The following is a 14,210-nucleotide window of genomic DNA, read 5'->3' as shown; positions in this document are numbered from 1 at the left end:
TATCAGAATGAATAGGGGAATTTGAACTGGGCCTGATGTGCCCTGAATAATTTTTCTACAAAAAGGAACCGGAATTTGAAACTAGACTAAAAATATTAAACACGTTTTTGTTTTTTTTCAAAGCGTCATTGGTTCAAGAGATATTCAGCCGGGCCATGTAAAAAGAACACCCTGAAAATACCCACATATGCCGGTTTGAGCTTATATAAATCCAAAAGTAACCACATTTGTATGGAAATATTTACTCAAGTCCCGTACTTGAAGATCACCCAATACGACAATTGTTTATTTTTGTTTTGATAGCTAGTTTGTGATTTATTTGTTGTTCAAATTAGTTTAGTACAGCAGTTTTAAAATAACACTAGTAAATATTGATATAAATAATTTATTTTAGCCCCTACGAACAAACTTTTTAATAAACAATACAGTTTATTTATAACTATAAACAATATATATAATTTAATATATTTTACAATGAAGAAACAATTTTACCCTTGATTTACCTTTGACAAAAAACAGTCACCGACAGTAAATCAATATTTAAAATTAAACAAAACGACAGTAAATGCAGGTTTTATTTTCAGGTTGATTTAATTCCCAGCTCTAGTATTCCAGTGCATAGAGTGGTGAGATGAGGGCACTTGGAGGTTTGCTGATGTGTCACTTGCTGGGGTGAGTACTTAAAAGCCGCAGCCTTTACCCTATTTATTGATAATTAATCACCGTTGGATGCACATCGTCATAAACTCGATAGAAAAATAAAATTTAAATTGTCAATCGTCAATGTCATTATCGTACTTTAAGCCAGTTGATCTGATTTCTTAAGGTACCGATTCTATAACTTTGACTGAAAAGTTCATTACAATTTATTTTTCAAAAATCGGTATCTCTATTGCTTTTGATGTACAGTGGAGAGCAAGACTGTAAGACGGTAGCAAGTACACTGTGTACATTTATCAATCATTCAATCAGTCTTGTCCTCCACATTTTGCATCAGCTTTCAAGGTGTTCTTGGATGTTAAGGCAGCTTGGATAGAATTCCAGTTAGTGTAAAATTGCGATCCGCGTAGGTGGTGATGATTGCATTATTGTATGGCTGTAGGTAGGTCGGCTGAATAAATTATATAAAGGATGGGACCAAAAATGCTCCCTTGTGCGACAACGGCTTGTGTTTGTTTGACTTCCGAAAAATCGTTGCCGCGCCTCACTCAGCGGTCGGTTAGATAGGATTTCAGGATAAGGTAATAATGATGGGTAGGAAGCATCTAAGTTTATAAAGCATTAAAAAGTACCTAAAAATATTTATTTAGAAATCGTGAGATGCGGTCTGGTGTGATGTAGGTTTCAGAAAAACATTTTCTTTATCGTGCCAACGTTTCGATCTTTATTNTTTTTTATCTCAACCAACACCTTGCATAAAGAATAATGAATTGAAAGAGGTTATTTGGTCAATCGGACCACGAACTCTAATGGGCTTAGAATCTAAGTTCATCCCCAAATTTTTGATTATATTATTCCAGAGAATTTGGGTTTTTCCAAGCTTTGTAGACTCTGAATTGAAAACATTGAAAGTAGTTGAAAACAATACTGTGAAGTTGTAAATCCGTGAAGTTTTTGAGTATAAGCCCTGCTTAAAAACGTAATAGTATATTTTAATCTTAAAACATTGCATAATCAGAATGTAAGTTTTGAGTAGCCTTATCGATAAAAGTCAATAAAGACTTCAAATAAACTTTCGTACGTGTACAACCTTCTATCCTCAAAACCTAATAAATAGATATACAACAAAACTGAGACCCCCTTTGAGCTCTTTATGTTCTAGTTATTTCAAATAAAGAATCGGATATCACTTTTGAAATGAACCCGCTATTTGTCTGTATTTAAATTACTGAATAGTTAAGGGTCTAGCCTCATTCTGTCTAATGAAAGCCTCGAGAATACAGACAAATAAAATCACCTTTTCCGATAATTAAAGAGAAAGGTCAAATTAATCTACAAAGTGGGGTTGGTCTAAAGCCCGTTAATGTTATCTGATGACGGCGGAGAGGGCACTTACGATTTAAATCATATTTCATTTGACTTGAAATATTTACTTTAATCCTTGATAAACTGAAAAACCCGTATTTAATTGTTCTTCTGCACTTTAACTTTTAATTATTGGTACAATCAAAAACAAAGAGATTCATTTAATTTATAATTTAAATGCAAAGTACAGACCCTGATTTGTAACCCTTGAGAGAAGCGTTCTTGTAACCCTTCCCAAAATAATAAAATTTGTAAAGTTTTAAGTTCCAAGAAAGTATTGTCAACATTTCAAAATTAAATAAACAAATCGACAGTGGGAAAAGTAATCAACCTAAATTTAGTGTTGTTTACAGCAGTCTACTGTTCCTTAAAATCCCAATATATTTAATCGAAAACTGATCAGTCGTTCGGCACGATGTTATATCAGGATGCTGTTACAGGTATTAATTTAACAAAGATTACCTCGTCAAAAGATGGTTCGATTAATGGATACCGTGAGAAATTTATAGCCCGGAAGAGGGCATGATCGAGCATTATATTATATTTAATCCTTCCCGCCTTAGGAAGACATGATGTATGTCATATGAGTATTTTTATGTGACATGAACGTAATAACTGTTCGAACAGTAAAAATGAAAGGACTATTGTTTAACAATAGCTACATTAGATTTGTTTCATTTCATGTGGATTCGTTACAGGCTGTTCTGTTACAGTTTCTTTCTCATAGAAGTACGCGGTGCATTACTGGCGAAAAACTCGACCCTGGAGAAATTTTCGAAAGAAAGAGTCAATAATTTGTCAGAGAAATTTAAGGCGTCAGGAAAAGATGCTTTTCTGAGGAACATTACGACTGTACTAGAAAATCTGCTCAAAAATTATGAAAGTTCCCAGACACCAACGCACGGAAAAGGTAAGAAAAATAATTCAACTTAACGAATGCAAATCGTGTGAGATTTCTTGTTGAGGAACATATTTTGTACATTCTATGTTTACTTTTCGTCCGCTGGAATGCAGGGTTGCGTTTTAACCCCTGTATCCGATATACCCCCTGCTTCAGAAGTCAACAAATACCTGTACTATCTTTGGTTGACGATTCTATTGTCGACTGATTAATAAAAACTTTCTAATTTACTAGAAAAGACATATTTATGAAAACGTGCCTTTTTTTATTGAGGTGCCAATTTAAATTGAATTTAAAGACCCAAGGACTCTTTCTGTATCATCGCCAAATAATATCATAAGTACTGCCAATTTTTTTTTTCAAAATTGTAAAGCTATCGTAACTCGTGAGAAAAAGACGAGGTTCAAACTGTGAAGTTTAGAGCTTGTCGAAGCCCGCCGGGTTTTGAACTGGAGTTTTATTATTACTTTTTTTATGGAGTTTTATTTATGAAGTTTTTGTTTATCATCCTTGCCTGCCTATTCTCGCTACCTCTGTGTGTACATCCTTTATCGGCTATTCACCATCTTCAATGGTTCTGCTGTCTTGTAACTCTAACTTCTTGTTGACTACAAAAGTGAACTATCAAAAGAATAAATCTGATCAAAGCGTATAAGTTTCCATAAAAACGCTATTGAATACAAATGCGACTATTCTTGCTTTGTTTGTTGGATCCTTCGTCATAACTCATAAAAAAGGACACGAGTGACAATATACACAGACCAACCAATGAAGATCGCAAAACGCGTTTGACAGACCCAAAATGAAAAACATGAAGCAGGGCATAAGAAAATACCTACCAGGGGCTATACTTTACTACCCAAAAGTGGTTGATATGGTATAGTCCAAAATTAATCCATGGTAATAATGATTATTTGGAGATCGTGAGGTGCGGTCTGGTGTGACGTAGGTTTTAGAAAAACATTTTCTTTATCATGCCAACGTTTCGATCTTTATTGAGATCATCTTCAGGGCCTGGGATTTATAAACATTGTTTAAATTTTACAAATACATGTACGATAGGATGTGAAAAAAATGAAATTTATAATATATATTACATAATGAAAAAAAAATTGATTCAATGATAGACAATTTTAGATTTAAAAAAGAATGAATTTATACAATTCTATTTTTTATCTAAAATTGTCTATCATTGTATAAATTCATTTTTTTAAATCTAAAATTTTCTAGCATTGTATAATTCATTTTTTTCACATCCTACATGTATTTGTAAAATTTAAACAATGTTTATAATTCCAAGGCCCTGAAGATGATCTCAATAAAGATCGAAACGTTGGCATGATAAAGAAAATGTTTTTCTAAACCTACGTCACACCAGGCCGCACTTCACGATTTCCAAATAATCATTGACTAACGGTCACTAACACCACACGTGGTAATAATTTTCTCTATTTTGTCTACATTGGTTTTAAAACAGATCACCAATATTTAAAAGTAAAAATACGAACTTATCGATCGATGGGCTTATCCCTTCATCTAAAGAGCTCAGGTGGCTGTCCAATTCGTGGAGATTATTTTCATTTGTTGTCAGGACTTTGTTTGAAATATTCCCCTAAAGGTTCTCATACAGAACCTTTGTCGAATGGGTCTCAAACGTATCGTAGGGACAAACTGAAGTCATTTCGATATGAAAAAGAGTCAAAGAAAACCCTAAGGTGCCCTTAGGATACCGGTTTACTTCGAATATTGTATGTTTTGATGTATTTGTATTGAACCAGGCTGTTTCCTCTTTTGAAGGCATAGACTGAATTACACGGAAAGAAATAAAAGTCGACCGTGGGGACCCTTCGGGGCCATGTTGATAGCAATTCGCTTCCTTAAGAAGTCGTATGATGTAATAAATGAAACTGAAGAACAGCCCCTCGTGGTCACGGTAAAAGTAAAAAAAAAACACTGTTGATTGTGACCCGGGGCACGAACCTCGGTTATATACTCCTAGTTTATTGGTTTCCCTCTCGGACTCTCCTCTGGTCCTCCGCTGTTGAGAAGTGTGTCAAATTTAATTCAACCCGAGTAAAAAAGTAGTTTATCAATGTCATCAGAGATCGCAGACGTATTGATCGATCAGTCTGATCCGGTGGCAAATAAAGTTATAAAGTTAAAATTAAGTATAAGTAAGTATTGAACCAAAAATATTCATATTTTCCGATGGCAAATAATAACAATTTACGAATGAATTTCACAAACCCTAGTAAATAAATCAACAAAATAAACAAATAGTAAATACCATAGATTATTCTAATATGTGTGTCTAAACAAAGTTACACAAGGTAGAAAAGTTACTACATGGCAAAAAGTAGTATAATGGGCTTAATTCATTATACATTTATAGTAAAAGGGAGAATCGTAATTTATTGTGATGAGCTACTGATTGATTTTTTCCATTCATTTTTATTTGTGCTGGTTTTGGCTGTCAGGTGCGTTTCGAATTTCACGACCTTCAATGGTTGGTCTGTGTTTGGGATTGGTGTGTTTTTTTCAGTAGTCAGTCGAAAATGTAATTTCAGCAATACCGATTTTATAAGCTGACAAGTAATCCAAATGTAAACAAAAACAAGGTACACAAGGTAAAAACGTTAAAATAAAAAATATACAAGGCAAAACATACACACAAAAAACTTATATAAACTCAAATCTGCACTGGCATGTACATATGCACATACGTGTACAGAGTTGAGCCAATCACTTCTCGTAGCCCACCGGCTTCCAGCTTTTCTACTTTACAATTAATTTCGATTGAATCTTGTCTGGATTTCAATATTATAGTAATATTGTAACAGTGCAAACTTCAAATCAAAATTTTTCAGGTGAGCCAACAATCATAAAGACAAATATCCTAATCAGGAGTATGGGCCCTGTGTCCGAACTTGATATGGTTGGTATATTCAAAAAAATAAAGTTTCACCTTTTTTCTTTAATTAATCACATCTTCTAGGATTATTCCATGGACTGTTACTTCCGCCAGTCCTGGAGAGATTCCAGACTTAGCTTCCTAGGTCCCATTAAGAGTTTAAGTCTAAGCATCAAGATGCTGGAGAGGATATGGCGTCCGGATACTTACTTTTACAACGGCAAACACTCTTATGTCCACACCATCACTGTGCCAAATAAACTTCTGAGAATAACGCAAGACGGTGATATCCTCTATTCTATGAGGTTGGCTCCATGTTTCAATGTGTTTACCTCTAGTCTCCCGTCCTGTCCAGCTACCATGGATGATGATTAAATTTTCACAGAATGTCAACAAAACTCAAAAATTAATAGATAACATTAAAACCATTTGTTTAGTAGCACGCGTCCACATTTTATCAATCATCTTAAAAAGATATGATTTGTTTTTGTCAAAGCTACATTTCATTGCTTAAGTGCAATTTATTTACATCAGATAAATTGTTATGCGCAGATTGACGATTAAGGCGAAGTGCCCGATGGAGCTGCATAACTTTCCCATGGACAGGCAATCCTGCCCTCTCATCCTCGGAAGTTGTGAGTCCTTTACTTAAATAATGACAAAAGATTTATTGTTTTTTAAAAATAAATTGTTTATTGTATGATCTTGAGACATAGTGGCCTGTTTTTTCTTTTTTTATCTGGATCAAAACTTTTTAAATGCGCCTTCTACTTTACTATTTGTTGATAAAATGTTACTTTTGGCATATTCTTTTTTTAACTTTGTTAGTCTTCTTGCAAATAAAATCAGCACGATATGACAAACGAAATTAATCTTTCTTTGCAAGGAACATGTTGAAAAAAAGTCTACTTCAACTATTTACAAGCATAGAAACAAAAACCAATGCCAAGTCAATTTAATCAGAATCGAACGGTAAAGAACGTTGAAAAAATTAATGGTTAATTAATGTGAGAATTGTGACCCCCTCGTTAATTAAAGGATGCCTGGATATCATGAGGTTATGGTTTAGCATATTCAACGTGTTCTTGTGTAATAAACGCAGTAACGGCATTCCAGGCAATACCTCATTTATTGACTTCCCTTCGTAAACATATTTTATAGAAATATAAAAATTGATCCGAACCCAGGGGCTCGAAATGAGTATTTCTTTTGACGCTTTTCACATACGAATAAATATAATTTTAATCTAGTACTTGTACTATTTTTATCAAGGTACGTTTTATATTTTTGTTCATAGATGCGTACCCGAGCCGCCAACTGGTGTACCAGTGGCAATCTGGGAAAAGCGTAAGTTTCGAATCGGGCATGGCCCTATCCCAGTTCGACCTCATGGGAAGCCCACAACGGAATCTAACTTTAAAAAGGAGAGAAGGTAAATTTTTTAAAATTTTCTTATGTAAAAATGCAAATTAACTTATCAAAAGCGCAATATACTTAAAAATGAGCCGAAAAATATGATCTGAAATATATAAAACCATTGGTAGCACTACACCATAGTTTATGTTCCGGTATTGTCTTCGAAAGCTTTTCTTCATCATAAGCATTGTTTGGCAACCCACCCAAATCTTTGGTTAGAGACAGCCGCAATAGATTGAACATTGATGTTACTGAACAAGATCACTCCAGTCTTTTATTGTTTTACAATTAGTCGTCTCTGGTCATCCTGATTTGTCTTTCCTCGCTGATTTGATCTGCCAGCAATATCACCAATGAAGAAAAACGTCTGAAGACCAAACTAACGAAGTTAGGCATACAACAATGTTCAGAAACCGCCAACCTACATTTCGTCCTTTAAACTTTTCCTGGAGGTACAGGAGGCCTAGTTGTAAAGAAGATACAGCAAAGGTCTTAAAACTCTACCCTGTGAGATACCAGAAAAAATAGATTTACCAGGACTAGATTGAACTTAACACGTCATTAAAATCACAAGTTTCTATAACTAGAAAACATTTGAAGAAGATTGGGCTTGGCTTTAATAAAATAGTATTAATCGAAGAAAGATGAATCGCTTATGTACTTCCTGATCAAGGGCAGCCTATGCATTTTTTGTTTGCCTTGTTTTCTTTAAAAGCATGGGTGGATAGAAGATACAGAAAGGGCCTTTAAACGTACCCCTGTGAGGCTTCTGACAAAATACCTACCAGAACTATATAGTCCTTGGAACTTCCTTAAAAACACACGTTTGTAAAAACAAGATTTTTAAAAAGATTTGGCTTTGATTTAGTAAATTTTTGTTTGTAAGTCAGAAATTGATGGATCGATTTTGTTATATTGATCTTGATCAAAGGCCATAAGTCGTTTGTCTTGTTTCCTTTGGAAAAATGGGTTAGCAGATAAAGCAAATGTTATGTAATGTGATCCTGGAGACACCGGACAAAATATACACACAAGAACTAGATAGCCCATGGTATTTCCTTAAAAACGCACATATCCATAAATAAAAGAAATTTTAAGAAGGTTTGGCTTTGATTTAGTAAAATTTTGTTTGTCAATCAGAAGTTGGTGGATCGATTCTATTATATACATTCAATTAATTAAGGTTTTAAGTTGCGATAAAAAAGTCAGTGTCATGAGCGGGATCGAACCCACGACCTTCTGCTTGATACGCCGCTACTCTACCACTTGAGATATCGTGACTTCGACGAAGGTCGTGGGTTCGAATCCCGCTCGTGACACTGACTTTTTTATCTCAACTTAAAACCTTAATTAATTGAAAGTTATTAATTGGTCAAGCGGACCACGAAAAATAGTGAATCTATTATATACTGTATCAAGGGCAGTCTAAGCATTTGTCGTTATTCTTGTTTCCTCTGGAGACCTGGCTGTATAACGGACAGAAAGGGGCTTAAAACGCAACCCTGTATGACAAAATATATCTATTAGAGCTAATTAGCCTTCTTCATTAAAAACGCAAGTATTTATAAATAGAAGAATTTGTAAGAAATTGTGGTTTACAAGGGGACGACCAGGTTGATGTATCACGAATTTGGACCAAACTGTTTTAGTGATTCCAAAATATCGGACATTTATCCGCCCCTTCTTGTAAATAGGCACTGATTTTGCCAAAAAAAATTGAAAGTTGAAATTTTCCGTTTTTTAAATATTTTTATTTTGCCGTTCTTCTTACTCGAATCAATCGGCGAATAGATCATTTTACAGCATTTTTTATATAGATTGCAATAAAAATATAATAAAAGCAGTCAAACTTTATCAGTAACTAAAAAATTTCTAAAAACTAAATATTTTCACGTAAAGTAGGTCATAAAATGTTTTTCGCGAGAGTTAATGAATGGGACAATGAAGCTTTTTTCAAAATCTAATTTTAGTCGTAATTAAATGATCATAAATCGGTATTTAGAGATTAAAAAATATTATTTTTAGTGTATTCATTTCATCGTTGGTTAAGATAAAGACAAAAATGTTCTATGACGCAAACATTCTAATTTGGTATGAATTAAAAAGATAAATCAACAAAATACTGCTTTCTTTGCATATTATAATAAACATTCTGTAAGTAAAGTAGGTCAGAAAATGATAAGATTGATGATTGGATTTGACCTAATTATCCTGATTCTAGCTTATAAAACCTTTAAATACCGACATTCGCGGAAATGGGTGTAAATTAATTTTTTGACTGATAATTTCGACGACCTAAAAGCGTGACTGACATTCCTAGTGCAAGCTCTAACTTTTTTTTTTAAATACCTAGGGGACCGATTTTCATGGTTGATTCGTTTTAAAGAAATTGTCGAGTGCATTTTTTAACTGTACCAAACATTAAAATTGGACTATTATTTCCATTTCAAAAACGAGGTTAATTTCTGACAAAAATATTTTCTTATTTTATGTATTTTCTTACAGAAATCTTTTATAAATTTTTATGGTACATACGTCTTTCAAAAGCTATGTTTTTCTTCTTTCAAATGGTATGTTTTACGTTAAAATCCTTTTAGCCGGTTTTGAATTAAAGCCGTTTCAATCAGATATTCCGAGAATGACTTCTTAAATCGGAAAAATTTTAGGCTTAATAAAAATCGGTAAATTTAAAATCAAACAAAAATTATTTAAGAGTTTCTAGAGGTGTTAAACGAAATTTCATATTAGTTTCACGAGAAAAAAATGTATAACCTAATTTACTTTGAACAATATTTGATTTTTTTTAAATTTTTGGTTATTGATAAACTTTGATTGTTTTAACTATATTTTTATTGCAATCTACGTAAAAAATGCTGTAAAATGATATATTCACATATTTGATTTGACTAAATAGAACGATAGAAATAAAAATATTAAAAAACGGAAAATTTCAACCAGAGCCTATTCACAAGAAGTGGCGGATACATGTCCGATATTTTGGAATGTAGAATCACTAAAAATAGTTTGGTGTAAATCCTGACACGCCAACCTGGTCGTCCCCTTGTTAGATTAAATAAACTTTAGTTAGTCAGCAATTGATAGATTGTATTATATGTATTGATCAAGGCCTGATTAAGCATGTTTCATTTGTCTTGTTTCCTCTAGAGACATGGGTGTATGTGTGCAGCAGAACAGCAAAGGTCCTAAAATGCTACTCTGTGAGACACCAGACAAAACACTAGTTAGCTCTTGGCACCTTTGCATAAATAAAAAGTTTTTGATTAAGTAATTTTTTTTAAATCAGCATTATATTCATTGATCAAGGACAATCTAAGTATTTGCAGTCTTTATTGTTACCTTTGGAGGTAAAGGTGTAAAGCAGACAATGCTACTCTGTGAGACACCAGACAAAATGTATCTACTAGAATTAGACCTTGCCACTGCATTAAAAACGGACTTTCGCATAAATTGAAGATTTTTAGGAGGTTTTTAATTTATTAAATTTTAGTTAATCAGTATTATATTCCTTGATCAAGGCAGTCTAGGTATTTGTGGTTTTTATTTGTTACCTTTGGAGGCAATAGGTGTATAGCAGACACAGCAAAGGTCCTAAAATGTTTCCCTGTGAGACATCAGACAAAATATACCTACAAGAACAAGATAGCACTTAGCATTCATTAAAAAGGAGTTTTCACATTTCGTTTACATTTCAAGAAAGTGTGGCTTTGATTTAATAAGTTGTTATTATCCGGTTGACAATAGATCACTTATGAACTTACGGATCAAAGGCAGTCTAAGCTTCGTTTTTCTTGTTTCTTCAGAGGCATAGGTGAACAGCAAATTCAGAAATAGTCTTAATATACAATTGTGCAGAACACTGGATGAAATATAGGCAATAGAACTTTCTCAATAGTGTTAGTTCATCAGTTCTCCTTAGTAGCCTTCTAAAGCCAATAAATTCAATATATGTCAATATATTTTGTTAAGAAGATTACATAGAACATTCTTCAGATATTCACACTAAATTCAGTTATTTTAAAGTCAAATAATGTTAAATCAAATGAGCTGTCAGTGAATGAAGGGCCAAACAACGTGAGACTGGTATGATTAAAATGATTAATGTTGAGAAAAAATTCTAGTATGTGAATTGGTCATTTCCAAATTGAAGGAAATGTTTAGCAATTTTTAATATTCTCCACAATTGCAAATCACTCTGTCACTTGTAACTCATAAATTAAATATATTGAAGTTAGTATAATTTAAATCTAACTTCAAAATTTTTCAAGTCAATAGAATTTCGATTTATTTTGTAATGATGATGTAATTATCAAACTAATGCCATTAGTGAAAAACTATTTTTCTATTTTAGGTGAATTTTCATTACTGCAAGTCAATTTCAACCTAAGGAGACACACCGGCTACTTTCTGATACAGGTGTATGTCCCTTGTATTTTGATTGTTGTCCTCTCCTGGGTGTCCTTTTGGATCCACCGGGAGGCTACGAGCGACAGAGTTGGATTATGTTAGTCAATGGCACTTACATGTTATTTAAATTATTTTTAAACTATTGTAATAACAGTTACTAGTAAGAGACCAATTTGCGGCCCAATTCACAGGCATCACTACCGTCCTGACCCTTTCGACCATCGGGCTCGACAGCAGAACAGACTTGCCCAAAGTTAGGTACGCTACAGCCCTCGATTGGTTCCTTCTTATGAGTTTCTTTTACTGCATTGCAACTTTATTGGAATTTGCTGGAGTCCACTATTTCACCAAGGTAATTATTAACATGATGTATAAAGACTCAAATTATGGAACAATTAACTAAATGTAAAAGATTTTTTATTTTTCAGGTGGGAAGTGGAGAAATACCAATAGACGAAGACGAGTGGGAGGACGAGGAAGAGTCTATGACAATAGAGAATGCTGATTCATCTATCGTCACTTTGGCCAATCGTCCCATGAGGAGAAAGAGCTCACTCATCTGCCCAATTTACAACGTGAGAAAATAAAAAGTTTACACCACCAGATGTAACATTTAAAAGCCTCTACCCTAGGATCTGGCAATTGGGAATTCCCCTAGAAGGCTGTCGTTCAGCAACATTATCAACACATCTCCAAAAGTACCAAGCCGCTCCACCATGGAAAGGCAAACCCAGACTGAGACTAGAGTCCCTAGATGGAAACAGTTGATGTACTGCTTAGGTAATTTATACCTATTTGTTGTTAAATCAATTATGTAATTTGTTTCATGAATTTTAGTCGGTGATGAGAGGTACAGGAGAGAAAGACAGAGAGAAGCTGCAAAGGGGACTTCTCACAAAGGAGTGAACAGCGTTTCATACATTGACAGAGCTGCGAGAATACTCTTTCCAACATCATTCGCATTCCTTAATGTTATTTACTGGCTGCTGTATTTCCGTTATCATCAACAATTCACTTGGAAACAACTTCCACCCGGACTCTAGTCATTGTTATTTAGGAAAAACTTTTAGCATACTAGTAAAGTTTATTTAATTTATTCCTAGCTAAAGTTCCTTTACATTTGAAGCTTGACAAAAATTTTGTAAAAAAGCGCATGATTCATTTTTCTTTCTCTTCAAACAAACAATCTATAATTTACAATAGGTCCAACCTCACAATATTACAATTTTATTATTTTAACCTGCTCAATATGTCAAAACTTTCTAAAATCAGAATATTCCTTTCAGGTTAGTGTGAACTTAACAATTGTTAAATTGCAAACACCTCAATTTTATCATCATTTCCAACTAGATATAGCATTTATTGTTATAAAATTAGTTTCAAAATTTATATTAAGTATAGTTAATAGTAAAAATAAGTTCTTGAAAAGAGTAACAAGTTATGACAACTTGGTCCATTTTCTGCTATTTTGGATATGATTTATTTTGAGGAAAAACCATGTTTTACATTGACCAACATATTGAAAAAAATAAAAGACAAGGGAAAAGAAAAAGACAAATCAAGGTGTTATAACAATTAAAATAGATGAAAGTATATTAAAAAAATGAACATTCAAAGAAGTAATTATTTGTCATTTGTATACTTTCCTCATTGTATATTATCAAGGCATTATATAAGTTACCTCTAATCTCGCTTTTTTTTCACCAAATTATTAGTACTTGTAATATGAAAAAGAATATGTAAAATTTGTTGTCAACATATTAAATGGTTAAAACAGTTTCAAATTATTTTAAAGTTTGTAATTTCTTGTATTTGAAATATGCCTTTCTAAAGATGCAATTGTTCTGACTAGAAAATAGATACTTTTTCTTAGCTTTATGGCTACCAAACTCTATTGAACATTAATAGCCCTCTCTTTCTTTGCTTTTCTTTTCCTGTCTTTCTTTCATTTTAATTCAACTATATACGTCGAAAGAGAGGTAGAGAAAGACAGAGAAAGGGAATGATGGTGATAGATACATAAGTAGAGAGAAAGAAAGGAAGAGGGAAAGAGTGAGAGAAAGAAAAGGGAACGAAAATAAGAGAAAAAGTTAGAGGTAGGAGTGAGATAATAGATATACATAGAGATAAGTAGACATACATATAAAAAGAAAACGAGAATGTTGGAGATAAAAAGACAGAGGGAGAGAGAGAGAAAAATTGAGAGAAAGTAAGAAGAGAGAGAGAGAGAGAGAGAGAGAGAGAGAGAGAGTGAGTGAGAGAGAGAGATGAGAAAAGATAGGTAAATAGAGTTAGAAAGAAAGAAAAGTAAGAGAAAAGAGATGAGAGTAAGAGATAAAAATAGAGAAAAATATCTGATGGAGGTAGATAGAAACAGGTAGACAGAAAGCGAGAGAGAGGGAACGATAGTGAAAGAAAAATAGATAGATAGAGATGGATGGATGGATAGATATTTAGGGTGAGTGAGTGAGTGAGTGAGTGAGTGAGTGAGTGAGTGAGTGAGAGAGTGTGAGAGAGCGAGAGTGAGAGAGA

At 33.4% G+C, this 14,210-nt stretch overlaps 1 protein-coding gene across 2 annotated transcripts; it reads left to right on the top strand.

Moving 5' to 3' along the window:
* Positions 1-5,667: 5,667 nt before the first annotated feature.
* On the top strand, positions 5,668-13,395 carry LOC106669853 (gamma-aminobutyric acid receptor alpha-like). 2 transcript variants are annotated; one of them, XM_024226039.1, is made up of 9 exons: positions 5,668-5,861; positions 5,922-6,142; positions 6,390-6,472; positions 7,135-7,269; positions 11,623-11,775; positions 11,870-12,030; positions 12,107-12,253; positions 12,311-12,458; positions 12,516-13,395. In XM_024226039.1, the coding sequence occupies exons 1-9, from the start codon at positions 5,835-5,837 to the stop codon at positions 12,719-12,721; spliced, it is 1,281 nt and encodes a 426-aa protein (XP_024081807.1). In that variant the 5' UTR covers positions 5,668-5,834; the 3' UTR covers positions 12,722-13,395. The 2 variants fall into 2 exon arrangements, with proteins under 2 accessions (XP_024081807.1, XP_024081809.1); XM_024226041.1 differs by lacking the exon at positions 5,922-6,142 and having other exon boundaries at positions 5,668-5,793.
* Positions 13,396-14,210: the final 815 nt, after the last annotated feature.

Source organism: Cimex lectularius, unplaced genomic scaffold, assembly GCF_000648675.2.
Source record: "Cimex lectularius strain Harlan isolate CLEC.00 unplaced genomic scaffold, Clec_2.1 scaffold76, whole genome shotgun sequence".
Lineage (NCBI taxonomy): Eukaryota > Metazoa > Arthropoda > Insecta > Hemiptera > Cimicidae > Cimex > Cimex lectularius.
Note: the sequence above shows the minus strand (reverse complement) of the source record. Positions and strands in the feature narration are given on the sequence as shown.